A 26,890-nucleotide genomic window follows, 5' to 3' on the forward strand; every position below is an offset into this window, starting at 1 on the left:
TAAAGATCATTTGCACATGGCTCCCCTTTTAGGCAGGCATATTATTGGTGGAAAAGCAGATGTTTGTCTGACCTGGAATGTAAACAAGCCCCCTTGGGGTCTAAAGCAGCCATTTTCTAGCCTCTGCGTGTTCTCCAACCAGATAAGGCTCTGCTGCTGTCTGTTTTCATCAATCGAAATATATTTCTTGGCTTGCTCAAAGGTCTTAAAGGAGTACGCAGTCAGCCTACAAGAAGCACAAGGTTACAGCGTTAGGCAGAAAAACCAACTGAAAAAAAAAAAAAAAAGTGTACTGTGCTTGGATTCTACTTTCTTAGAAAACAGCCACATTGAATAGAAAGGCCTGTCCCCTGCCAGCATGCTTTACAGAAGGACCCTCATTCTCTACGTGGAAGACTGATTAGTCTCTTTTCAGAGAGCTGACACCCCTTGGGTCCGAGCCAATTGAAGAGCTCTAGCTCTGACTCCGTAAGGGGTGTGCTGGACCTCAGCAGAGAGAGCACTGCTTCCACACACACAAGGATCCTTCTCTGCAGAATGCTGGCAGGAGACAAGCTTTTCTACTCAGATGTGGCTACTTGAACTTTAAACACTTTATGCACTTTGTTCTGATGTACTTGGAATAGCTTTAGCAGGTTTAAACTGAAGGCAGTTGGGCTTTATATTATTTCGGCATCTCACAAAGGTTTTAGGTGTAACAAAAATCATTACCATGAATTGGACTGTGGAGAACTGCGGAATACTTTATAAGCTGCTCCACTGGCAAATCCAAGTTGGCGATAATATCCTAGATAAGATTAGAGAGAAGAACACACCATAACATTGGGCATTTTACAAATGTGTATAACAGATTCTGATACCAAGTTTTTTTTTTTTTTTTAATAGTACATATTACAGGGGTCTGATGCTTGTACTAGAAAAAATAAATAAATTGTATGTATGAGGGATAGACCGATATGTTTTTTCAGGGCCGATACTGATATTTTGGTCACAACATACCAGTATCTGCCAATATTTTGTACATTTAAAGTTTTGAAAAATAGACAATTTTTGACACAAATCTGGTACTGAGCATGTTAATTTTTGTTTAATGCTTAATGGCTGGCTTGCTGGCACCCTGTGGTGGGTGGGTGGCTGGCACCGGGGCTGTGGGTGGCTGGCACAGGGCCTATGGGTGGGTGGCTGGCACAGGGCCTCTGGATGTGGGTGAGTGGCTGGCACCCTGTGGTGGGTGGCTGGCACCGGGCCTATGGGTGGCTGGCACAGGGCCTATGGATGTGGGTGAGTGGCTGGCACCGGGGCTGTGGGTGGCTGGCACAGGGCCTATGGGTGGCTGGCTGGCACAGGGCCTCTGGATGTGGGTGAGTGGCTGGCACCGGGCCTGTGGATGGCTGGCATAGGGCCTATGGGTGGCTGGCTGGCATAGGGCCTATGGGTGGCTGGCTGGCACAGGGCCTATGGATGTGGGTGAGTGGCTGGCACCCTGTGGTGGTTGGCTTGCACCAGGGCTGTGGGTGGCTGGCTGGCACAGGGCCTATGGGTGGCTGGCTGGCACAGGGCTGCTGTGGGTGGATGGCTGTGATACGCTCCAGCAAGACTAGTTCCGACTCCAGACGAGGCTGTCCAAGGCGAGGGAGGCGGCCTAAGAAGGCAGAATGACATCACAAAAATAGCGGCCAGTTCTGGGGCCGATACCAATATATGGGGGAAGTGCATATCGGCCCCCGATATATCGACCTTGCCGATAATCGGTCTATCCCTAGTATGTATGCATTTTTAAAAGAAAACAATAAAAACATATAAAAGATCCTGCTAGTTCGGAGATCAATTCTGTCACAGGTCTCAGCCACGGGATTCAAACCAATGATCAGGTCTACAGGTTGCCACTATGATCACCATGGCCTCCAATTATTACACAGCATTTATAGAGCACCAATGGTTTGTGCAGGACTTACAAAATAAAAAGGAAGACAGTACAAATTACAATGCAATTTTAAAGGGAGGTGGAACCAAAAAAAAAAAAAAAAAAGTAATAGCTGTGGGTATGAAGCTCAAATGAAGACTGGAGAATGGTTTACAAACAAGCTTCTCAAGGCTCCGGATGGCGCGGTGCCACTGTGCCCTTTTCTCTATATAAAAAAACATGTAAACAATTTATAAAGAAAAAAAAAAATATATAATATAATGTCCATGGATAGGGAATTTATTAAGATTAGGGTACCAAATAAAAAGCCTTACATGCCATCAAAAATAAATAAAAACCCTATGAGGATTTTAGATTGTCAAATTAGTCATTGAGTTATGGTCAAGGTGACTGACACATGCTAAAAAAAGTTTGGATTAAGCATCTCTGACCATAAATATAAAAACAACGATTCCTTCCACTCAGGTAGCAGATTACACTGAGCTCTCATCTCTGCTGTGCAGCGCGAGATGTCAGATCCCCACAAGAGCAGAGAAATAGCTTTTGTTCTGTGCGCTTTAGAAGGCTGTAGAAGGAGCGATGCAGATAAACAGGTACAACGTATGCAGGAGGGTTTTCTTTATCTGTGTATCACCTAAGGCTTGTTGCTTCACTTGTTATATGTAAAGGGTTTACAACCACTTTAAAATCTAATATTAAAAGTTACAGTAAACTTTTAGTATTGTGTCATTCTGCATTAAGATTTCCCTGGTTACCATCACAAAGCTTAAAATGAATTGATCCGCTTTCCTTCTGGGGCTGCGGCCATATTTAGTATGAATAATGTGTAGTTCCAACCAGATTTATGGGGAAACCAAAAGCTAGTCTGTGCAAAAGCTGCCAGTAATAGTGTGAAAAAAAAGAAAAAAGCGGAAGGAAGGAAGGAAAAGAAGGAAAAAAGCGGAAGCAAGGAAGGAAGGAAAAAGAAAAAAGCGGAAGCAAGGAAAGAAAGAAAGAAAGCGGAAGCAAGGAAAGAAAGAAAGAAAGCGGAAGCAAGGAAAGAAAGAAAGAAAGCGGAAGCAAGGAAAGAAAGAAAGAAAGCGGAAGCAAGGAAAGAAAGAAAGAAAGCGGAAGCAAGGAAAGAAAGAAAGAAAGCGGAAGCAAGGAAGGAAAGAAAGAAAGCGGAAGCAAGGAAGGAAGGAAAGAAAGCGGAAGCAAGGAAGGAAAGAGAAAGAAAGCGGAAGCAAGGAAGGAAAGAGAAAGAAAAAAGCGGAAGCAAGGAAGGAAAGAGAAAGAAAAAAGCGGAAGCAAGGAAGGAAAGGGAAAGAAAAAGCGGAAGCAAGGAAGGAAAGAAAGAAAGAGGAAGCAAGGAAGGAAAGAAAGAAAGAGGAAGCAAGGAAGGAGAAAGAAAGAGGAAGCAAGGAAGGAGAAAGAAAGAAAGACACACACGGCAAGGTGAGGAATGGTGAACAGTGGAATAGAAAGGTGATCACAAATAGAACATTCAGGAATTATTATTATGGTGCACATAGAAGTGAGAGATCTATTCTCACCCTCCGCTATGTACTGCTTTCCCTTCTCCAGAAGTTCATTTGTTAGCTGGCCTGTGCTGTTGAGATAATCAAGTGCATATATAATGGGAGCCACTCGCGCCAGGTTTTGTTCAGCACATCCATACGGCTTCTGGACCAAATCCTGAAGGTTTTTCAATGGGAGTCCAAACACGTCACCTAGAAAGATTACATTATCAATATCAGAGACAATATCAGTGTCGCAAGATGTCTGATTCACAACTCTGGAAGTGTATTGTTCTGTAAACTCAGCTGCAGGATATAAAAATATTAATGGGTAATAGAGGCTGGACTACACCTTGGGGTTCAGTGTGACTGGTTCTACAATAAAAGTAAACAGATTTTCAAAATTAAATCGAGACATCCTACTGACTGGGCCCACGGTTAACCACATCTCCATTTTTAAAGACCCTAAAAAAAAATAAGATTGGTCAGTGACTTTTGTAACACGTAGCAGATATTCAAGGAATAAATATGGCTCAAAACCACTCACCCGTCCTTGTTAAACAGTCAAAAAAAAAATTGCTCTCCTCATCCGAACCGAATATTTAATATCTAAAATCTGATTTTTTTTTTCCCTTTTGGGTAGAGTAGGAAAGGGGAAAAAAAAAAAAAAAAAAGTCGGTCTTTTTTGTCATGTGTCGCACTGGGGAGATTTTCAGTTACTTCCTGTCCTCTATGCAACAGAAAGTAGAGTAAAATCTGTCCAAAGTGATGCACTGTTAGGACAGTTATTGTGTAGCACCCTCCTAGCATAGGATGCTGGGCAAATTTAGCTTTTGGCTACTTCTGTAGGCAAGGGAGCAGGGATTGCTTTTTCTGGTTTATTCAGGGCTTCACAGGCTGGGATTTTGATAGCTTTCTTCTTCTGCCCCTGGAAGAGTCTTCCAGAGCATGAGGGTGGGGGGGGGGGGGGTCATATTACAAACCTGAATATTTATCATGGCCTAGCCAATCCCTAGAAGGGAGCTTCCAAAAGGTGGCTGGAGAGCTGCTAAATAGTCTGAAGCCTTGTTTCCTTGGGAGGGAGCATTCCATAGCCTCTGGGGCTGCTGCCCCCTGTGGCAGCATGTTGCCATTCTGAAGTTTTAGCTGTGGCAGAGCAGAGGACCTGAAGTGATCTTTGAGGATCTGACTGTAGGACTTCACCATAAGGGATCTGATCTAGAGAAGGATGGTCTCCCTCACTAGAAGTGTCTGGAGGAAGCTGAAAGGTGGGCAGCTGTCCTGGTGATTTGTGAGTACGGATCCTGAATTGTGATTCCTGGTTGGCTGTGTGCTTTTGGGATGTGCAGTAAGTAAGTTTGCACATGGTCTCAGAATACTAGCTGTTCCCTTGTCCTCAGCAGAGTCCTGGAGTGTGAGCCTTGAGAAAAGTGTCCTCTTGTTACTATGCAGCATTTTGGAGTATCAATGTCATAACCCTGCTCCTGTTTAACCCCTTGACAGGGGTGGGGCTTTTGGCTATGTGACATTCAATCATGGCAGTCACATGATCGAAAAAAATCCCGATCCTAAGCAGCTTGCGATCGGGAGGCTTCAGTTAGCCGCCGGTCACTGTGCTGGTAGCATGCACAGTGGGCGCTCTCGGCACAGCTCTACTGCACACAAATATGGGGCCGCTCGGCACCAAGGCCACTGAAAGGCCGCATATTTGTGAGTGCTTGGTGCCAACAGGTTAAAGTTCTGCAAGCAATACATTTAAAAAAAAAAAAAAAAAAAAAACATCCCCTAGACCAGGGATCTTCAAACTATGGCCCTCCAGTTGTTCAGGAACTACAATTCCCATCATGCCTAGTCATGTCTGTGCATGTCAGAGTTGTACAATGCCTCATGGGATTTGTAGTTCCACAACAGCTGGAGGGCCATAGTTTGAGGATCCCTGCCCTAGACCCAACAATGGCGAACCCTGGCACCCCAGACGTTTTGGAACTACATTACCCATGATGCTCATGCACTCTGCAGTGTAGTTGAGCATCATGGGAAATCTAGTTCCAAAACATCTGGAGTGCCAGGGTTCGCCATCACTGGCCACAGACTGAGTTATTGGAGTTGGGAGTGCAGACTGGTACTTGTGGTGGTGGGCAGCCTGACAGCCTCTGTATTAGGGAAGAACCGACTATTACCAGCGGCCCCTGCAGGGGTAGCACTACAATTGAAACAAGTGTTCCCACTGGAGGATTTCTCCATTCCTCTTCCTATGATGCTCAACTACACTGCAGAGTGCATTAGCATCATGGGAAATGTAGTTCCAAACAAACATCTGGGGTGCCAAGGTTCGCCATCACTGCCCTAGATCAACAATGGCGAACCCTAGCACCCCAGATGTTTTGGAACTACATTATCCATAGATGCTAATGCACTCTGCAGTGTAGTTGAGCATCATGGGAAATGAAGCCCAAAAAACATCTGGAGTGCCAAGGTTCGCCATCACTGGCCACAAACTGAGTTATTGGAGTCGGGAGTGCATAGACTGGCGCTTGTGGTGGTGGGCAGCCTGACAGCCTCTGTATTAGGGAAGAACCGGCTATTACCAGCGGCCCCTGCAGGGGTAGCGCTACAATTGAAACAAGTGTTCCCGCTGGAGGATTTCTCTATTCCTCTTCTGGTGGCAATTCAACTTTTAGAATTTTTCCTACACGGTTATCAGGATAAATAAGGTGAATTTCTCTATTGGGACACAGAAAAAAAATAGAAAACTTGACAGGAAGTCCAACTCTTCCACAACTCAAAAAAAAAAAAAAAACTCATCTTTATATGTATACACAAGTTGGGAAATTCCAAGGCAAGTAGAATTTTTAGGATAGGATAGTGGCTGTTCCGAGTATTGGGATATGATCGAGCCATTCAACTTCTACCAAATAGCATCGCAGCCCTTTGAACCTTTAAATCAGTACAGAACATGAAGGACACCTGCTAAAGAAGAGGATAAATCGCACAACTACCAAGAAGGTCCACTTACCAACAGCAGTCACATATGCTGAAATAGAATCTGGCACCACGTTGCTTGGAGGAGTTATTTTAAATGGCACCTTCGACTTCATGCCAGCTAAAGATGGAGGGAGCAAGAGAAAAAAAAAAAAAAAAAAAAAATAATGTCACACTGGTTTATAACCTTAAAAAGAGTAGGAGGAGGACTATTTCAGCCAGAACCGTGTTTTCAGTTTTATACGGTTGATTTAGATTGGAACAAATTAGGGGGAGATTTACTAAACCTGGTGCACACAGAATCTGGTGCAGCGGTGCATAGTAACCAATCAGCTTCCAGGTTTTACTGTCAATGCATAAAATGGTTGTAAACCAGGCTTGTCCAACCTGCGGCCCAGGGGAGGAAGGAAGTCGAGTCAGGGGGCACGGCCACAGCGACTTCCAACTAACTGTAGGCAGAGGCTGCCTTGGAGGAGTCGGGGGGGGGGGGGGGGAAGTGCCGCCAGATTACAAACAGAGCGGGGATCTACTGCTTATCTGGCGGTCACGGTCATACAAAGCCCCACCTCCTGGGCTGGCTCCTATGATAGACAGCACATTGGTGACATCTATCATATTAGCCGGTCCAGGAGGCAGGACTGATCCCGGCTCTGTGTAATCCAGCGGCTCTCCTTTCTCTTCATTGCAGACTGCATTGGATGGGCACTCACTGGTGAGGCTGCATTGGATGGGCGGGCACTGATCAGGCTGCATTGGATGGGCACTGATCAGGCTGCATTGGATGGGCACTGATCAGGCTGCATTGGATGGGCACTGATCAGGCTGCATTGGATGGGCACTGATCAGGCTGCATTGGATGGGCGGGCACTGGTGAAGCTGCATTGGATGGGCGGGCACTAGGCTGCAAGCGCCGTGCGACCCCCCCCAGCTGCCACGGGAGACTTAGGATGTCTGCAGTCAATGACAGAGCCGCTGCTTCCTGTATAGGTCCGACTGTCACAGGTGGAGTGATATGAAATGCACTCTGCCTTTGACAGGAGCCATACAGAAAGCAGTGGCTCTGCCCTCTACTGCAGCCGCTGCTTCCTCCAACAGTACCCGACGTCATGACCAGCATTACCCGCCAGCAGTCTGCAAAATAAGTAGAAAAGGTATGTGCATTAGTGTGTGTAAATTGTTGCAATATGTTTATTAATAACTAGTTGTGTTTTGTCAATATGTCATGTCCTTGTTCATACATGTATGAATAAGGACATTACATTTTCTGGCTGCCTAAGTCGTATGTGCTAGGGGTGCACTAAGCCCCCAACACACAATTATAAATATCCCAGCATGTGCAGTGTTTCTGACTCCTACCACCATGACTTCAAATCACTGAAGTGATCATGGTGGTTAGAGTGTTCCTTTAATATCTCTCAGAAGAAGTAAACCTCTGTATACTGATTCCATTATTCCTGATACGGTGTAGGAAGGGCGCGGCAGGGTTTTATTATTTATATACCTTAACTATAGTATATATTTTATATGCGGCCTGAGAAAATTTCTCTACACTCAACGTGGCCCAGAGAAGCCAAAAGGTTGGACACCCATGTTGTAAACCCTTACATATACCCAGTGAAGAAACTATCCTTCGGTGATACACAGAGGTAAAACAAATCCTTCCACATAAGTTGTAGAGAGCTGACTGGAGAGAAGAGGTCCGAGAGCTGACTGGAGAGGAGACCCCCCCCCCCCCCACCTTCACACAGCACGCAGGAACACAGTTGAGGTTGTCAATTTGCTGGAGATCTCTCCCGTCACCATTTTTCTTTTGAATTCAGGCAGTGGCATGCTAACAGGGGGGGCAGTCTGCCCCGGGTGCCACACATTGGGGGGTGCCACCCAGGGCCGGCAGCTGGACTGCCTCCACCGCTCAATGACACAGGAGAGCAGAACAGCAGGCAGTGAGTCTAAAGCATAACGGGACAGGAAGAATCATCAACTCCGAATAAACAGCGGGCGCTGCCGGTGGAAACTTTCCAAGTTAAGGAGCAGGTGATTGGTTGCTTGGACCCCCTAGCAACCAATCACCTGGTGTTAACTAGCTAAGTTAACTCCGGCAGTTCCTGCTATATTCAGGGCTGATGATTCTCCCTGTCCCGTTATGATTTAGACTCACTGCCTGCTGCTCTGCTCTCCTACCAATGAGGTGGGGGGGCGGCGCTTTTCCTGTGTAATGTAAATAGTTCCTTGGGGGGGGCCTGTATAATGTAAAGGGTTCCCTTGGAGGGGGGCTGTAAATTATAAAGGGTTCCATGGGAATGGGGGCTGTATAATGTAAAGGGGTCCATGGAGGGGCTGTATAATGTAAAAGGGTTCAGAGGTATGGGGGGCGAACTGTGCAATATAAAGGGGTCCAGAGGTGTGTGTGGGGGCTGTGTAATGTAAAGAGGTCCAGAGGTGTTTGGGGGGCACTAATCTAAAGGGGCAATAGATGTGGGAGGGCTATGTAATGTAAAGGGGTCCTTAGGTGTGGGGGGGGGCTGTGCAATGTAAAGGGGTCCAGAGGTACGGGGGCTGTGTATGGTAAAGGGGTCCAGAGGTACAGGGGCTGTGTAATGTAAATGGGGTCTGTCTACATTTTATCCGCAGTTATAGCTGCAGTCCTATAGATTTTTACTTTGGCGTGCTTTCAGAAAAAGCAGAAAAAACAAAACGTGCAATCAAAGTCCCGCATGCTGCATCTTTGGCGCACTTTCAGAAAACCAGAAAATCATGTTTTGGGGGGGCGACACCATGGTTTACTGCACCAGGTGACCCCAATCCTAGTGACAACACTGCCAGTCACGTGTATTTGTCTGGTGCCTCAGGTCAGTCTGCACCGTTTTTGCAGTGGAGGAGGGGCCTGGCCGCCGGGGGGGGGGGTTAAGCAGAGGGAGGAGGATTTTTAGGTTTCAGGCCGCAGTGCGCGGAGGCCCTACATGCGAGGTCATTTGACGACACGTCGATGTGTGGTGTGTCGCCTGCCCACCTGGGGGGGGGGTGCCAGATATAGGATCTGCCCCGGGTGCCAAATGCTCTAGATCCGCCCCTGGGTCAGGAGCACTTGAACACTTGTCAGAAGGAACAAAGCAGCAGACAGAGATGAAACTCTGTTTTTGGTTTTAAATTGAGACAGGTACACACTCTAGAGCGATATGCTGGGTTTATATTTCATGTCTGAGGTTTACAACCACTTTCATTGAAAAAGCCGATTGGTTATTATGCACAGATGTAACACATACAAGCAATTCCTGGCGCTGAAAAACGATTAGTCAGAGGTCCCAAGAACTGTGGTATCCAGCTGTATGGGATGGACGAATTTTAGCCAAAGTGCCAGTGAGTCATATCAGGGTTGCAGCTGACCCATGCTCAGATCCTAGCTGAGAGACATAGGACAACAAATTGATGGGTATGATAGCGCTCCCAAAAATAATGACAGGTGGGCACTTAAATTCACAATTAAAAATGAATAGTCACAGTGGGAAAAAAAAAAAAAAAAAAAAAAAAAAAAAAAAAAAAAATCGGTAAAAGCACTGTTAGGCAGGGTGCATCCAGCTGTGAGGCAATACCTGTTGAGGAGGCCCAGGGATTGGGTGGGATCGACTATCCAGATCCTCAGCTTGTGAAGGGGCATCAGGAACGATTGTACCAGGGAGATGGAGACGCCTTGCTGAACGTGTGACTATTCATTTTTAATTGTGAATTGAAGTGCCCACCTGTCATTTTTGGGAGCGCTATCATACCCATCACTACATTCTGTGTGCACCAGTTTCAGTAAATCTCCCCCATACGGTTGTATCTCTCAAGACAATATTTCTCAGTACTTAAATGTCAAAGACTTTAGAAAGCAAAATGATTGTTACAACCCCAAATAGAGTGCCCATAGTACAGAAAAGGGAGAATATAGTCAAATTAAGTTAACTAAATTAAATAAATCGTGACTTCTTTATTATGGTCTTGGAAGAGGCAGAGGAACTATTTAGGGAAATCCGGTCAAGAGATACATTTAGGAAACCAGAGATTTATACGTTATGAACTTTGGATGGCGATGACCTCTGAGAAACAGCCGAGAAACAGCCAAGTGGGAGATTTATCATTACAGGCATTTATGCAGTGCCGTCAATTTACAACACCTGTCCTCAAGAAGCTTACCATTTAAGGTTCCCCATCCAGAGCCGGCCTTAGGTGTTCAGGCGCCCTGTGCGAGCTAATCCTGTGGCGCAACCCCCCTCCCCGCGAGCATTTTCTTGCACCTTTTCTGCACTGAGTTTTCTTTTTATGATCACTAATAACTTAGCCCCCTTTACATCAGAGAGCCCCCCCCCCCACACAGCCCCCCCTCACATCAGAGACCCCACACACAAACCCCCCTCACATCAGAGACCCAACACACAAAGCCCCCTCACATCAGAAACCCCACACACAAAGCCCCCCTCACATCAGAGACCCCCTACACAAAGCCCCCCTCACATCAGAGACCCCCTACACAAAGCCCCCCTCACATCAGAGACCCCCTACACAAAGCCCCCCTCACATCAGAGACCCCCTACACAAAGCCCCCCTCACATCAGAGACCCCACACACAGAGCCACCCTCATTTCAGAGACCCCCCCACACAAATCCCCCCCACATCAGAGACCCCACACAGATCCCCCTTACATCAGAGACCCCCCACACAGAGCCCCCTTTACATCAGAGACCCCCCACACAAAGCCCCCCTCACATCAGAGACCCCCCACACAAAGCCCCCTTACATCAGAGACCCTACACAAAGCCCCCCCTCACATCAGAGACCCCCCACACAGAGCCCCCTTTACATCAGAGACCCCCCAAAGCCCCCCTAATACACAGCTCGCCTCAGTAGGTGACCGTGAGGTGACCGAGGCACAGTGGGAGGTAAGCGGTGGCCGCGGCCTGTGTTAACCCTCTCCAGGCCGCGGTCGCCGCTTACCTCCCGCTGTGCGGCCTGAATCACCTGATCTTCTGTGAGCTGTGATGGCCGCATGGCGCCCTTGCTGCCCATGGCGCCCTGTGCGGCCGCACAGCTCGCACACCCCAAAGGCAGGCCCTGTCCCCATCTCACAGTCCTACACCTGCTAGAGCCAAATTTAGACAGCCGCAAAATAACCTACTACCAGGTCTTTGGTGTGTGGTAGGAAACAGGAGTACCTAGAGGAAACCCACACAAGCACAGGAAGAACATGCAGATGGTGTTCTGGCCTGTATTCCAACGGAGAACCCCAGTGCTGCAAGGCACTGCTAACCTGTAGATAACAAGCCCCCCCCCCCCCCAAAGAAATGAGAAAAAGGTATTTTTTTCACTTACATTTCACAAAGAGGAGATTGCTCAAGGTCAGTTCTTGACTGATTCCTTCAGGCTAGTAAGAATAAAAGAAAAAATAAAAAAAGTTAAAGCACACATTGGGAAAATCTATGCAATCACACATCGGTACCAGCCTTACCTCTACTAAACTGGTTTGCACAACGGTGTCTTTGCGAGAAGGCTGGGAATTATCGCTAGGTCCATCACATGACTTCCCAATAAAAGTGGTCTGGGCGGTCACTCTGAAGCTAATCTCTCCTGCAGAGAACAGAATTAGTGGTCAGTTGGGGGTCCGGATACCAAGGGTGGGCAGAAGCCAACACACAAGCCCAAAAAAAAAAAAAAAAAAATACGTTCAGCATTACTTTATGTCCACAAGTGAGCAGGGGAGGCCCAGACTGGGAAATTAGGCCCCTTTCACACATACGGTCCGTTCAGTTCATCAGTTCAGTCACGTCAAAATGTATCAGTTTTCCATCCATTTTTCATCCGTTTTTCGTCAGTTGTTATCCGTTTTTCATCAGTTGTCATCCGTTTCTCATCCGTTTTTCATCAGTTGTCATCCGTTTTTCATCCGTTGTCATCCGTTTTTCGTCAGTTGTTATCCGTTTCTCATCCGTTTTTCGTCAGTTGTTATCCGTTTTTCATCCGATCCGTTTTTTTGACCCCCCTCTCTCCCCCCCTCCCCCCTCCCTTCCAATATGTAATATATGTCCTCACAGATCTTGACTTTCCACCATAGTTATAACAATAACCCCTTATGTACCCCACCCCTCTCTAGGTCAACCCTACTGCCACCTAGGACAAGTAGATTGGGGATACTTTCCCTACAAACTGCATAGAGGTCTCTAAAACCTGGCTCAAACGAGTGCAATAGTGACACTAAGTGAGTATCTATACGCTTTGTTCCAATCTTCTGACATAACTAGCAACTAGTCCTTCAGTATCCCCTTTACTTACCCAGATATGACTTTCAGGATATTCCCCATTGTCCAATGATCAATCTCATGGAATGGAGATCTTATGATTGTTATATGTGGCCAATAATACATAATATATATATACTCATATTTCTAGATGGAATGTACCCGAGGGTCATTGCATATATGGATAAACAATCCAGGAAGAGGACAATTATCTGCTAAGATTGGAGCTATTTATAGCAGGTTGGTTATAAAATTATGAAATTATAAAATAGAGATTATATTAAAATCACTGGTGTCAGTATTGCAGACTTGGATGTATACCTATTGGTTCTCTTATTCACAGCCTTGACCTTGATGACACAACTACAATTCAACACATCGGATATAATACAAAAGTGTTTTACGTGACACCTATATAAATTTTGTATGATAAATATGGAGATATTATCTTCTGAACATTGTATGTACCGCCACAGCCCTGCCGCCCAAACAAGTCACTGTTAAAAAGGGTCAGTATAAAATTAGAACCAAATATATACAAAGACTAGTTATACATCCTGTATTATCAAATGTATAAACTGTTGTATATTCACTTATATTTATGTTACTCATAGAAACATCGGTCTGTTAGGGTCTCTCAGGCCCTGAGGAAGCCTTAAGCGAAACGCATCGGCTTGCTGGGGACCTATCGTGACCGAATCCAGCTTGAGACCTACCTTCCACCTATACAGGCTTTGTTTTTTCTGCTTCTAAACCCTTATGGGATATGTTTCTATAATCACAGTGACACTATATTTTAATCATTGTATGTTGTAATTGTTTGTTAATATACATGCATGGTCATCCATGCTTGTTTTTTATACTTTGAGAAACCAATAAAATGTAATTTTGATTTTACTACTGGTTCTATTTTCTGATCCTTCCACTCCCATAGACCCGCAAAGCCCCGTCTTTCTCTGTCCCAAAATTTGTTTTTGAAACCTCAATAGGGGTAAGGGCCAATTTGGCACGGATAGGCTTCTCTGAAGGAGGGTTTTGAGGGATCATCTAACAGTAGACAGTAGGTGACAAGTCGAACAGATTGGGATAGGGAATTCCATAGGATCGCAGAAGCTCGGGAGAAGTCCTAGAGGTGAGCATGGGAGGAGTGGATAAGGGAGCTATAGAGCAGGAGAGAAGAGAACGATTAGGTTGATATTTTGGACTAGGTAAGTGATGTAACTGGGGGCTTAGTTGTGGATGACTTTCTAAATTGTTAGTATTGTGAATTTAATTTATTGGGCAAGCAGAAGGCAGTGGAGGGATTGGCAGAGAGGAGTAGCAGACACCAAACGAGTGCAATTTGGGTGGGTGGTGCGCTTCAGAAGTGGAAATGTAACTTATAAGGGTGTGGCTTAAAACATGGCTTAAAATGGTGAATATATAAAATAAAGACGTGTTCCTGTGATAAAATTGTGTATTCGTTAAATTATGCCGTGGTGATCAAACAAATTAAAATGTAAATAAACCATTACAATATATCTTCTATACAAAAAAAGTGCTGAGTACTTCAATTTCATAAAAAATCAGTAAATAAATAATCCGTTAATAAAGTATAAATATATAGATGGAGTTTCAAAACCAATTAAAGGTGCTTTGTGCTTTCTGAAATAAATAAATAAAGTGCACTGTTCAAGGTGTCCATTTATAAAAATCCAAAAATCAGGTACAATTCCCTTCAATAGCTTCAAAGAATAGTAAACGTGCTCTCATGCAAGAAAGAAGGGTGTTGTGACTTGCTGCCTCCACCAGGTGTCACATCTAGGTGTTCTATATTCTCACCTCAATAAGGTGTATATTGCGCCTGTATGTAAAGCTTAGCCTCCGGGTAACATGTAGGCTTTTGCTAATTCCAGTCTCCTGTTTCGACCTCCGGGTGTTTTCCTGTCCTGTCCTTTCAGCTTTTGGGGTGTAATCTGTAATCTGGCTATCCCGGGCCGGGCTGCTCCGTCCCGGGATAGCCAGATTACAGATTACACCCCAAAAGCTGAAAGGACAGGACAGGAAAACACCCGGAGGTCGAAACAGGAGACTGGAATTAGCAAAAGCCTACATGTTACCCGGAGGCTAAGTTTTACATACAGGCGCAATATACACCTTATTGAGGTGAGAATATAGAACACCTAGATGTGACACCTGGTGGAGGCAGCAAGTCACAACACCCTTATTTCTTGCATGAGAGCACGTTTACTATTCTTTGAAGCTATTGAAGGGAATTGTACCTGATTTTTGGATTTTTATAAATGGACACCTTGAACAGTGCACTTTATTTATTTATTTCAGAAAGCACAAAGCACCTTTAATTGGTTTTGAAACTCCATCTATATATTTATACTTTATTAACGGATTATTTATTTACTGATTTTTTATGAAATTGAAGTACTCAGCACTTTTTTTGTATAGAAGATATATTGTAATGGTTTATTTACATTTTAATTTGTTTGATCACCACGGCATAATTTAACGAATACACAATTTTATCACAGGAACACGTCTTTATTTTATATATTCACCATTTTAAGCCATGTTTTAAGCCACACCCTTATAAGTTACATTTCCACTTCTGAAGCGCACCACCCACCCAAATTGCACTATTGTATTGACTGGTTCCTGGTACCAGTATTGTGGTGCAGCAGCAGGAAGGGAAACATATACGACCTCGGATAGCGCAGGAACCACCCATACATATAAGACACCAAACGAGTGGTGAGATGGAGGAGTCTGGTTACATAGTTACATGGTAGTTGAGGACGAAGACAATAGTCCATCCAGTTCAACCTGTGTAGGTGTGTGTGGACGTATTAATTTCCCATACCCCTGAATGTTTTGATGCATGAGATGTACGTCCAAGAGTCTTAAAGTAGCCATACTCCCCGCAGTTACTACTATTTGTGGAAGAGAGTTCCATATTCTTATTGCCCTTACTGTAAAAAAAAAAAAAAAAAACCATGCATAGCCTGTGGGCAAATCGCTTCTCCTAGTCGCATTGAATGGCTTTGTGTCCTCTTGCACTCTTTGCGACTGAATAGTGATTATTTAACCCAAATACTTTTCTTTGCTCATCTTCCATCATATACTACAACTTGCACACGAACATACATGTCTGCAATTAGCCTGGAGCTGGCTAATCCACTAGGCAACCTGGGAAGGGGGTCTAGGGTTCGGTGGATGTTCAGAACCAGCTATAACTTATTAAACAGGATTTAGTTAGCACCAACCGTTTGGACAGCACTTTAATACAAGGGAGACCATACAGTACAATGCAATATGGTCCTGGCTACGAGAGACCATACAGTACAATGCAATATGGTCCTGGCTACGAGAGACCATACAGTACAATGCAATATGGTCCTGGCTACGAGAGACCATACAGTACAATGCAATATGGTCCTGGCTACGAGAGACCATACAGTACAATGCAATATGGTCCTGGCTATGAGAACACAATCCAAGAAGGAAAAAAAAATATTTTTAAAAAATGGGTAAGGGGGGAGGGGGTGTGCGTTGTTTGAGAAAGTAAAACTCCAGCCAGTTTTACCCATAGAGGGGGGGGCCTTTGAGAAAGTAAAATTTCAGTTTGGTAGAGGTGGCATTGGCTTCCCTAAAGTAGTTTTCAATGATTGACTGGAGGTGGACAGAGTAGGAGACAGCTGGATGGCTTGGAGTAGGGAATTCCAGAGGAAGAGGGAAGCTTTGGAGAAGTCCTTGATGAGAGTATAGAATGAGATAGTGGGGAGCAGGAGGTACTGGAGGAGCAAATCGTTTGGGTGATATTTTGAAAAGAGGCTGGTTATGTAGGTTGGAGGCAACTAAAACCTTCAGGCTCCTGCAGGAAATAAGGAAATCTAGACTATTTGTGGACTTTTCTTGGCTTGTAGACTGCTCACTTCATAGGGCAAAGCAAATACAGACCAGACTTTCCTAGGGCCCCATTCTACACTGATTAAAAAGTGTTCCTTTACATTTTTTTTTTAGAGTATAGCATCAAGTCAATTAAACCTCCCAGGATATTGATCTGGTCAGTTAAGTAGCAGCTGCTTTAGTGTTAATGAAAGCAAAAAGGTGCACTAGATGGGCAACAATGAGACAACCTCCAAAACCGGGATGGTTTTACAGGTGGAGGCCACTGACATTTCCCTACTCTTTTCTGACTGTTTTTCACTAGTTTTGCATTTGGCTAGGGTCAGTGTCACTACTGGTAGCATGAGGCGATACCTGGACCCTATAGGAGGTTGCAAAGGCATTCCAACTCCTCCAGGATGGCACATCAATACGTGCCATCGCCAGGTGGTTTGCTTTGTCTCCCAGCACAGTCTTTAGAGCATGGAGGAGATTCCAGGAGACAGGCAGTTACTCTAGGAGGGCTGGACAGGGTTATAGAAGGTCCTTAACCCATTAGTAGGACCGGTATCTGCTCCTTTGTGCAAGGAGGAACAGGATGAGCACTGCCAGAGCCCTACAAAATGACCTCCAGCAGGCCTCTGTCTGACCAATCAGAAAAAGACTTCATGAGGGTGGCCTGAGGGCCCAACGTCCTGTAGTGGGCCCTGTGCTCACTGCCCGGCCCCATGGAGCTCGATTGGCATTTGCCATTGAACACCAGAATTGGCAGGTCTGCCACTGGCGCACTGCTTTTCACAGATGAGAGCAGGTTCAACCTGAGCACGTGACAGACGTGAAAGGGTCTGGAGAACGTTATATTGCCTGTATCATCGTTCAGCATGACTGGTTTGGTGGTGGGTCTGGGGAGGCATTTCCATGGAGGGACGCACAGACCTCTACAGGCTGGACAATGGCACCCTGGCTGCCATTCGGTATTGGGATGAAATCCTTGGACCCATTGTTTGACGATTCACTGGTGCAGTGGGTCCTGGGATCCTCCTGGTGCACGACAATGCCTGGCCTCATGTGGTGAGAGTATGCAGCCAGTTCCTAAATGACCCCCACGCTCGCCTGACCCAAATCCAATAGAACACCTCTGGGACATTATGTTTCGGTCCATTCGATGCCGCCAGGTTGCACCTCAGTGATGCCCTGGTCCAGATCTGGGAGGAAATACCCCAGGACACCATCCATCGTCTCATTAGGAGCATGCTCTGATGTTATCAGACATGCATACAAGCACGTGGGGGCCATACAAACTACTGAGGACCATTTTGAGTTGCTGCAATGAAATTTCAGCAAAATGAACTAGCCTGCTGCATCATTTTTCCACTTTGACTTCGGGGTGTCTTTGAATTCAGTCCTCTGTAGGGCGATCATTTTCATCAAACAATGTGGCACTCCTTTTATCCTAACACATTACCCAGTCCATACCAGTATAGATCCTAACACATTACCCAGTCCATACCAGTATAGATATCCAGCATGAGATTTTTCCCCATTGAGATCTGATGTGTTTTCAAAGTGTTCCTTTAATTTTTTTGACCAGTGTATCTTATTCCATCTCCAAGTCAACCCGATCATAGTGATTAGTGGAGTTTTATCCTCAATTACCTCAAAATAAGGACACTACAGTAAGACTTCAAGATGCACCTAAAGCTTAGAGACTATTGTAATGCATACCGAGAACCTGTGATTGAACCTCCCAAATAAAGCTAACTCGGTCTTTGGAGCACACACAGGTATTCTGGGTTCCATCCTTCAGTTCAGCAGTGAAAGAATTAGAAGGTTCCAAATCCACTTGTACCTGTCAGGGGAAAGGCAAAGGACAGTGGACATAGTGAAAATGATAGGGCTCACAGATGACATAAATAGACCCTGTCAAACCAAACCATTAATGTCAACAATCTTTCCATTTAAAGAGGTTGTAAACTCATTAAATTTTTTTTTCCCCCCCAACCTGAAAGAAACGCATACTAGCTCATTATGAAATACTTACCTTAGAATGAGCCCCCGCCGTGCCACCCGCTTACCTGTATGACGGGCGACATGTTCAGTAGACCGTCTTCCGGGATCGCGGCATCCCGCCATCTGATTGGCCAGACCCGCTATTACGTCACTCCCACGCAGGAGCCGACGGTCACGGCACGGAGCTCTGAAGGAACGGCACAAGCTGCCGTTCCTTCAGAGAGCATGCGCCAGTGATGTCACTGGCTGCATGCAAGGTAAATATCTCCTAAATGGTGCATGTTTAGGAGATATTTACAGTACCTATAGGTATGTCTTATCATAGGCAGCAGAATCAATTATTCAATGAACCCTTCACCTCTCTCCCAGCAGCTACATAAAAAATTACTATGTAGGGAGGTGAAAAAGCGGGGAAAGGGGATGTTGTGATGCCTATATGGTGACTGATATATAGCAGTAAATATGGCATAAAAGAAAACAAACCTTTATTTCAGAGCTCAATAAAAAAAAAAAAAAAAAAAAACCTAGCTGCATTTTTTCGAATTTCTTATACAGTCTTCTAGACTTTGAGCTCTGTAATTATATATATATATATATATATATATATATATATATATATATATATATATATATATATATATATATATATATATATATATATATATATATATATATATATATATATATATATATATATATATATATATATATATATATATATATACATACACACACACACACATACACATATATATATATACATATATATACATATACATACATATACATACATACATACATACATACATATATAAAATTCACCATATAGGCATCACAACATCCCCTTTCCCTGCTTTTTCAGGAAATCCCTTGGAGGGATTCTCATACATACACACAAGTTCAGATGTTTTGCCTGCCTCCAAAAACCCCCCAAAAAAAATGCCAGCAACAACACACCTGGGTGTTTTTTTTTTGTTTTTTTGGCGCTAGCTTTTTTTGGGCATTTTTTTGGGTTCTTTGGAGGCAGGCAAAACATCTGAACTTGTGTATAGTGGTATACACACACACATACTTATATGTATTTTACACTGCAACATATATAGGTGTTATAGGAGCGTAACCATATTGGTGTTAATTTCATTAGCGCAAGTAGCGTTTTCTGCTCCTTTCACACCTATACATGTCTAGGTGTGTATACATACATACATACATATATATACCCCCTATACACATGTTCAGATGTCATGCCTGACTCCAAACATGTCCTCAAAAAAAAAACCCTATAGACACCTGCAGCCAAAAAGCAAGCTGACGGGTGAGAAGCCATATTACTGCAGCGAAAGTGACTTCAGAGAAACTAGCTTTTCTCTATTGCGGTCACCCTGCTATTGGAAGGGTTTGGTCACCCTGCCATAGCAGTCACTGTCAGTTCACCCTACACTACATTACGGTCACCCTGGCACTTAACACTTTCCCTACAGAAACTACATTTTTGCATCTAACTAAAGTGTAAAGGTGCACTCTAACTACACTAGATATCCCTTTCCTCACACTAATAAATGCTAAATGACACTTTTGAAGCCAATTTAACAGAACTGCTTCCATTCTCTTCCATGTCCCTGTATTACAATGCTAGGAATTTGCCGGGGCCATCTTGTATACTAAGGGGCGTATTCACTAATGATTGGTCTAGGGACCCCCTAGTCACTCCAATCACATTCCTAGCATTCTCCTGTCCCCTCAATTGGCTTTTGCTAATTGTTCTGGTCCAATCACGGGCTTTTAAAGCCCATTTCCTGTCCCATTGCCTTTTGGTCGGTTCTGGTTGCCGAATTCCGAACTTTTTGGGCAAAAAGTTCTAAATTCGGACGAACCTCGAACAGCCAATGTTCGGGTCGAACCTAAGGTCGACCCGAACCGTTCGATCATCCTTAAACTATAGATCATAAATGTTCCTTTCCATACTCGAAGGATAGGTCTAGTGTAATTTTACATACATCCGAGGTTTTTACTGTATTACCACAGCCCTGAGGGGAGATTGTATTTAGAGAACAAATGGCTGGAAATGATGCCAAGAGCTAAGGAATTCTTGTGTACCATCAAAATGTAGCTCTATATTTAAGGCCCATTAGCAGTAGCACCTTTCTATTTACTTGCTTTCTATGTGTAATGTTCACCTTTACGTGTATTCAAAGCTAAAGTCAATAGCACAAAGATGCAAAAGAAATTGCTGAATCACTATAGTAGATCAGAAGGGAGCGCTCACCTTGACACAATTATCCAGATAGTTATGTACGACTCCTGTGAGGATCATAGTCTCTCCTCGGATGAAGGAATAGGGCTTGGAGAGCTCCATGAAGAACGGCAAAAATGTTGTATAGTTGGCCGCATATTTGGTCATTCCAAAACCTCCATCGGAAAGGCAGAAAGCAGTTCCTTGCCATTTTGTGATGGTGTCTGGGACAACCTCAGATAATGAAGCGTGACCCTCATTACTGAAAGACAGGAAAGAAAACACAATCATGCACCCTTCTAAATATACTGGACTATGGAACAAAAAAAAAAAAAAAAAAAAAAGAAACGAACTTGGGTTTGGTGTGAACCCAGAAGGAAATCTGTTAGAACCGGGACATTCCCGGCAGCTGCATGTACACAACGGTAGAGGGATGCTCATGACATCAATGACCTATGAAGGCCATATTGGGCCAATGTCATCAACCTAATATGGCCATTTTTGGTTAATGACTGACTTCATATATCCATGTGACCAAATCAGATCAATGTCACAAGCAGAGGATTTCCCCCCCCCCCCCCCCCTGCAGCTCAAATACACAAAGGGGTGGGGATGTTTGTGACATCATTAAGCCAATAAAGCCATATTAGGTCAAGTTCATGGAATGAAAATGGCCATATTAGGTCAATGATGTCACAAGCATCTCCACCACTTTATGTGAGCTGAGCTGCAGGGTGGGAAATGCCCTGGCCACAGGTGATTGGCTGAATCTGGGAGTGAAATGTCAATGCCTGCCCAATTATAGGTCGAGACTGAAACTAGGCCCATCCCTATTCATTACATTTTAGCAGTACATGCAGATCTCCCACATTGAAATCATTTGCTGTTCTGCCAGAAATCTAGTGTGCTCCCAACCAACCAGCTTTGCTTCACTGGAATCCCAACCTATGTTTCCCGAGCTCAGCCCTCCTCCTGACCTACAGAATTCCTATGCCTATACATTGGTTTATTTCCCAGCATAGCAATGCTGTTGCCTGGACTCAAAAGTCTACATACTGGGGTTGATTTACTAAAACTGAATCTGGTGCAGCTCTGCATAGAAACCAATCAGCTTCCAGGTTATTCTCAAAGCTTAAGTGAACAAGCTGAAGCTAGAAGCTGATTGGCTGCCATGCACGGCTGTACCAGATTTTCCACTCCAGTTTTAGCAAATCAACCCTAATGTCTAGAAAACGAATCAACCCTAATGTCTAGAAAACGGGCTCTTTAGGGGGGGGGGTGTAGTTCTGTCCTAGCAGAACAATGCTGCTGCTGTCTGGACTTCCCCTGCCCACACACAAACTGTAGAAAAAGGGCTCTTGGGAGTTGTAGTTCTGGGGCAGCAGCTGCAAAGATTTTACAAGCCCAGTAAAAAAGGTCACGGAGTATTGAAAGCAGTTTCTTGAACTACTGGTATACTGTGTGTATGCGCGTGTGTGTATGCATTAACTTTATTTTACCGTGAGTGGGTGTCATTTCACCTGCAATGACTGGTGATCATGTTGGCGCTTCCGAATACACCAGGTGTCTGTTGTGTTTCACTGCACCACAAGCAGGGGTTCCCAGATATCTAGAATAATATCTGCAGTCTCTAGTGATGGAAGGGTTAATGGTGCAACTGCAGCCATTTTAATTGTTTGAGCTTTGGACAGAGCGGGGAAGTGTTTGTTTTTCCCAATAAAGATAAATCATTAAACACTTCCAGGGCCGGGACAAGGGGTGGGCAGGAGGGGCGGCTGCCCTGAGCACTGTGGCATCATACGAGGTTTGGGGGCACCACAAGGAGATTAGAGGGGAGGGGAAATTACGGGAGGTGTGCTAGTGGTGGTTTGGGGGGGGGGGAAGATTTGTGTTGACAGGGGAGATTGGGGGGGATTTGTGCTTAAAAAAAAAAAAGTTATATGGTAGGGGGGGGGGGGGAAATTTGTGCTAGTAGGGATGATTGGGTGGCATTTGTGCTAGAAGGGGAACGGGGGTTTTGGAGGGCTTTTGCTAGAAAAGGCAATATGGCGGGGGGGGGAGATTTGTGCTAGTAGGGCTGATGGGGGGCCTTTGTGCTAGAAGGGAAAATTTGGGGGGGGCGGAGGATTTGTACTAGGAAAGGTAATATGGTTGGGGGGGGATCTGTGCTAGTAGAGATGATTGGGTGTCATTTGTGCTAGTATGGGAACTTGCAGGGGGGGGGGGGGGGGGGATTTGTGCTAGGGTGAGGAATTTGGAGGGCTTTTTGCTAGAATAGGTAATATGGTGGGTGGGGGGATTTTTGTATGAAGGGATGATTTGGGGGCATGTGTGCTGGAAGGAAATTTGTGGGGCGGTGGATTTGGAGTGGTGGAGGGAGAAATTTTGAGAGGTAGAGGATTTGTGTTAAGGGAGACTTTTGTTTTTTTGGGGGGGGGGGGGGGGGAAGGGGCAAAATTGAGGATTGGAGCCAAGCATGCAGATTTGTGGCATGTTTGCCCTGGGCTCTAGATGACCTTGTCCCAGCACTGAACGCTTCCCCATCCGAAAACAAAGAATTAGCTGGGTGTCCCCAGTGAAGAGAATCCGCTCACTTGTCATCCCAGTGGCCATACAGGAGAAAAGACATCCCATAGGGAGACACCTACATGACAAAACAATCAAGATTCTAAACCTCTATTCCACCCAAAATGCAAAGTTTTGACTGCAGTTACACTTCTGGCCAACTTAGTCAATGCTATGGGGGTGCATTTATAAAAAAAAAAAAAAAAAAAATTGTCCAATGAAACTGCATTCGCATTCATTCTGTGCAACTGGGGGCAAAAATTGAATGTTATAAAGGGTTCCCTCTCCAGGTTGACTGTTCCTTTATACAGAAGAAAATCAGGGGGGAATAAATGCAATATGCATTGTGACCACTAGATTGAGCCGATGATCATTGTACAGAAGTATTTTGCTGATGATCAGCAGCCCCATCTAGTGGTCATAATGCATAATGTAGCATTTTCTTGATTCTATTCAGTATGAAGAACAGTCAAATCTGCAGTTCATGTATGAGTTTCACAAGGGGGGGGGGATAACAAAAAAAAAAAAAAAAAAAAAAAAAAAAAAAAAAAAAAAAAAAAAATCGCTCTGCAAACTTTTCTTATAAATATACCCCTATGAGTAGGAAGCGTATAAAATACACAATGCGTGGAATAGGAACTTTGCATCAAGCTTTTATATGAATGATTTTAGGTACTTACTCCAGAGGAACCATGAGCCACATGAAAGTGTCAGAGAAGTCCGTCCGAACAGTTTCGATTGAATTAGAACGTGAAGAATCACTTGAAGCCCGATCCGAAGCAAATGCGAGGCCACTAGCTGGTACAGCTGGGAGCGAAGAAAAGAATCAGTGTGAGAATAAAAAAAAAAAAAAAAAGCACACACACACACACACACACACCATTATCACAGAAAGCGGAATTCCAATATACAAAAACCATTATTAATTTCTTTCTAGAGAGGTTTCACCTGCATAGGGATCACTAATTTATGAACTGGGGGTAACGATGCGATTATATGGAGTCAGTCTGCAGTAAAATGTCCTTAAGTTGAACTCCGGGCACAAAAACGGTCATTTAAATATTTTCCATATCAGCCACAAAGGATATAAACTCACTTTCTGTACACCAAATGCCTTTGCAAACCCAGATATTATCCTGCAAAAGTAGCAAGGACTTCCTCTCTATGCTGTACATACCATAGCCTGGGCAGAGAGCAGATCAGTGGGGGGGGGAGGTTTTATACCTCTCCATCCCTATAAAAAAGCAAAAGAGAGCGCCCAATGGGACTTTGAGGTGGATGCAAAAAATAAATAACATAAGTATACAATAGCAGATTAAATACAAATCATGTAATGCATATGAACAACAGACATCAATACATAGCATAAAAGCGTAGTAACGTAATAGCATAAATATAGGAAATAGATGACATGCATAAACTCCTAACGAAACGCGTCGAGTTTCACTCCAGATATGAGTTTATGCAGGTCATCTATTTCCTATATTTATGCTATTACGTTACTACGCGATTATGCCATGTATGGATGTCTGTTGTTCATATGCATTTTTATATGCATTACATGATTTGTATTTAATAAATCTGCTATTGTATACTTATGTTATTTATTTTTTGCATCCACCTCACTCAAAGTCCCACTGGGCGCTCCCTTTTGCTTTCTTATGTAAATTTGGGATGGAGGTGTTTGCAATCAACAGTGCTCAGACCAGCTTTCTATTTTTGCTCCATCCCCCCCCCCCCAAAAAAAAAAAAAAAAAAAAGTACCCTCCCATGTTGAGGGCATGTGAAATGGTAATGTGGGAGGTCCCCTTTATGCGTGTAGGGGGCGGATATTTGGGAGGCCCCCCTTCTATTAAACAAGGGATACATAGTAACCTTTGATACCCGTTCACAAAACATTACAGGTTAACTCTTGAGAAAAAAACACCACCACCGCCACGCTCTTCCCTCTGGGTGATCCATGAACACTGCAGGAATTTTAATAACTTTGTTGAAGATTGCTATCTTTTGTTACGCTAAAGAAATGGCAGTTTGTCTGCATCCATGTGCAAAATGAAAGTCAAATTGGGAGTGATTTTATAATAATCACCTGCTGCAGTTGCAGGGCTACAATGAGGAAAGTGGCATGGTCTGCATCCCTGGCTTAGGCACAACTGCACCCATTTAACAGACTTTAACCCACTTAAAGACCGGAAGGTTTTACCCCCTTAAATGACCAGGCCATTTTTAGCAATACGGCACTGCGTACTTTGACAATTGGGCAGTCGTGCGATGCTGTAACCAAATAAAATTGATGACCTTATTCCCACAAATATAAACTTTTTGGTGGTATTTGATCACCTCTGCTGTTTACTTTTTGCAAGAGCAACAATTATGATTTTTTTTTTTTTTTTTTTTTTTACCTTCTGCTAAAAAAAAAAAAAAAAAAAAAAAAAAAAAAAACACAACCAATAAGTTTATATTTAAATGGTTTGTGCAAAGGTTACCACGTCCACAAACTATGGGATAGATTTAGGTAATTTTTATTTACTAGAAATGGCGGGCGATCAGCGATTTTTAGTGGGACTGCGACATTGCGCCAGACACCTGACACTTTTTGGGTGGGGACCAGTGACAATACTACAGTAATCAGTGCTAAAAATATGCATGGTTACTGTAATGACACTGGCAGGGATGGGGTTCACATCAGGGGCAATCAAAGGGTTAAATGTGTTCCTATGGGGTGCTTTCTAACTGTGTGGGGGGGATTTACTTACTGTAGGAGCACAGACATGTGTTCCTAAATAGGAGGAACACAGGATCCCCGTGTTCATCACCGACAGGCAGACTGCTGTTCTGTCTCCATGGGGAGTGATCAGGGATGGCCGGTGGCTCCTACTTGGCCAATCGGCACATGTTCACACCCCCACTATCGGTACACGAAGCCACGTTCAGGCACATCACAGCGTGTAACAGAGCCGACCTCCTGCAGTAAAACTATGGCAGTCGGACAGCAAGTGGTTATAAAGCCAGGCTGGGTTCACACTGGTGCAGTGCAGGAACCAGCGCGATTCCTGTGCTGGCTCCCACATCTCACACTGCTCTCTGCGAACCGCTATGGGTGTCAATGTAAAGTTAATGACACCCCAAATCAGTTTGCAGATCACTTTCACAGTTCGTACTGAGGACAGGAATCGGATCACATGGGTGTGAAAAGAGGTCTGGCACCATTTTGCTGCGAATGCAATGCGATTTCAGCCATACAAACTGCATGGCTGAATTTGCATCACACAGACATCACATGTGATGTGCACAGCAATGCAGTGCGAATCGCATGCAATGTCTGGCATCGCACTAGTGTGAACCCAGCCTGACTTCACTTTGAAAAAAAAAAAAAAAAAAAAAAAGAATACAATTGAAACAGTCCTACCGTAATTGAATATTAAAATGACCTTTCCTAATTACAATAGGACTGTCGCAATTGTATAGAATTTCTTGCTGTGCACATCACATGCGATGTCTGTGCGATGCAAATGCAGCCATGTGGTTTGT

The 26,890-nt window shown here is 44.3% G+C and overlaps 1 protein-coding gene across 1 annotated transcript in view; it reads right to left on the reverse strand.

Moving 5' to 3' along the window:
• Positions 1-26,890, reverse strand: part of LOC309563277 (ovostatin-like) — a 119,928-nt gene that overhangs the window by 21,631 nt on the left and 71,407 nt on the right. The window contains exons 17-25 of the mRNA XM_082267682.1: positions 24,040-24,166; positions 20,828-21,056; positions 18,277-18,400; positions 11,886-12,004; positions 11,750-11,801; positions 6,437-6,523; positions 3,457-3,633; positions 712-787; positions 73-226 (exon numbers count right to left, since the gene is read on the reverse strand). Of these exons, the coding sequence (XP_082123808.1) occupies positions 73-226; positions 712-787; positions 3,457-3,633; positions 6,437-6,523; positions 11,750-11,801; positions 11,886-12,004; positions 18,277-18,400; positions 20,828-21,056; positions 24,040-24,166 (1,145 nt within the window). The remainder of the gene's footprint in view (positions 1-72; positions 227-711; positions 788-3,456; positions 3,634-6,436; positions 6,524-11,749; positions 11,802-11,885; positions 12,005-18,276; positions 18,401-20,827; positions 21,057-24,039; positions 24,167-26,890) is intronic.

This window comes from Pelophylax lessonae (genome assembly GCF_965119305.1).
Source record: "Pelophylax lessonae genome assembly, chromosome: 9".
In the NCBI taxonomy this organism is placed as follows: Eukaryota; Metazoa; Chordata; class Amphibia; order Anura; family Ranidae; genus Pelophylax; species Pelophylax lessonae.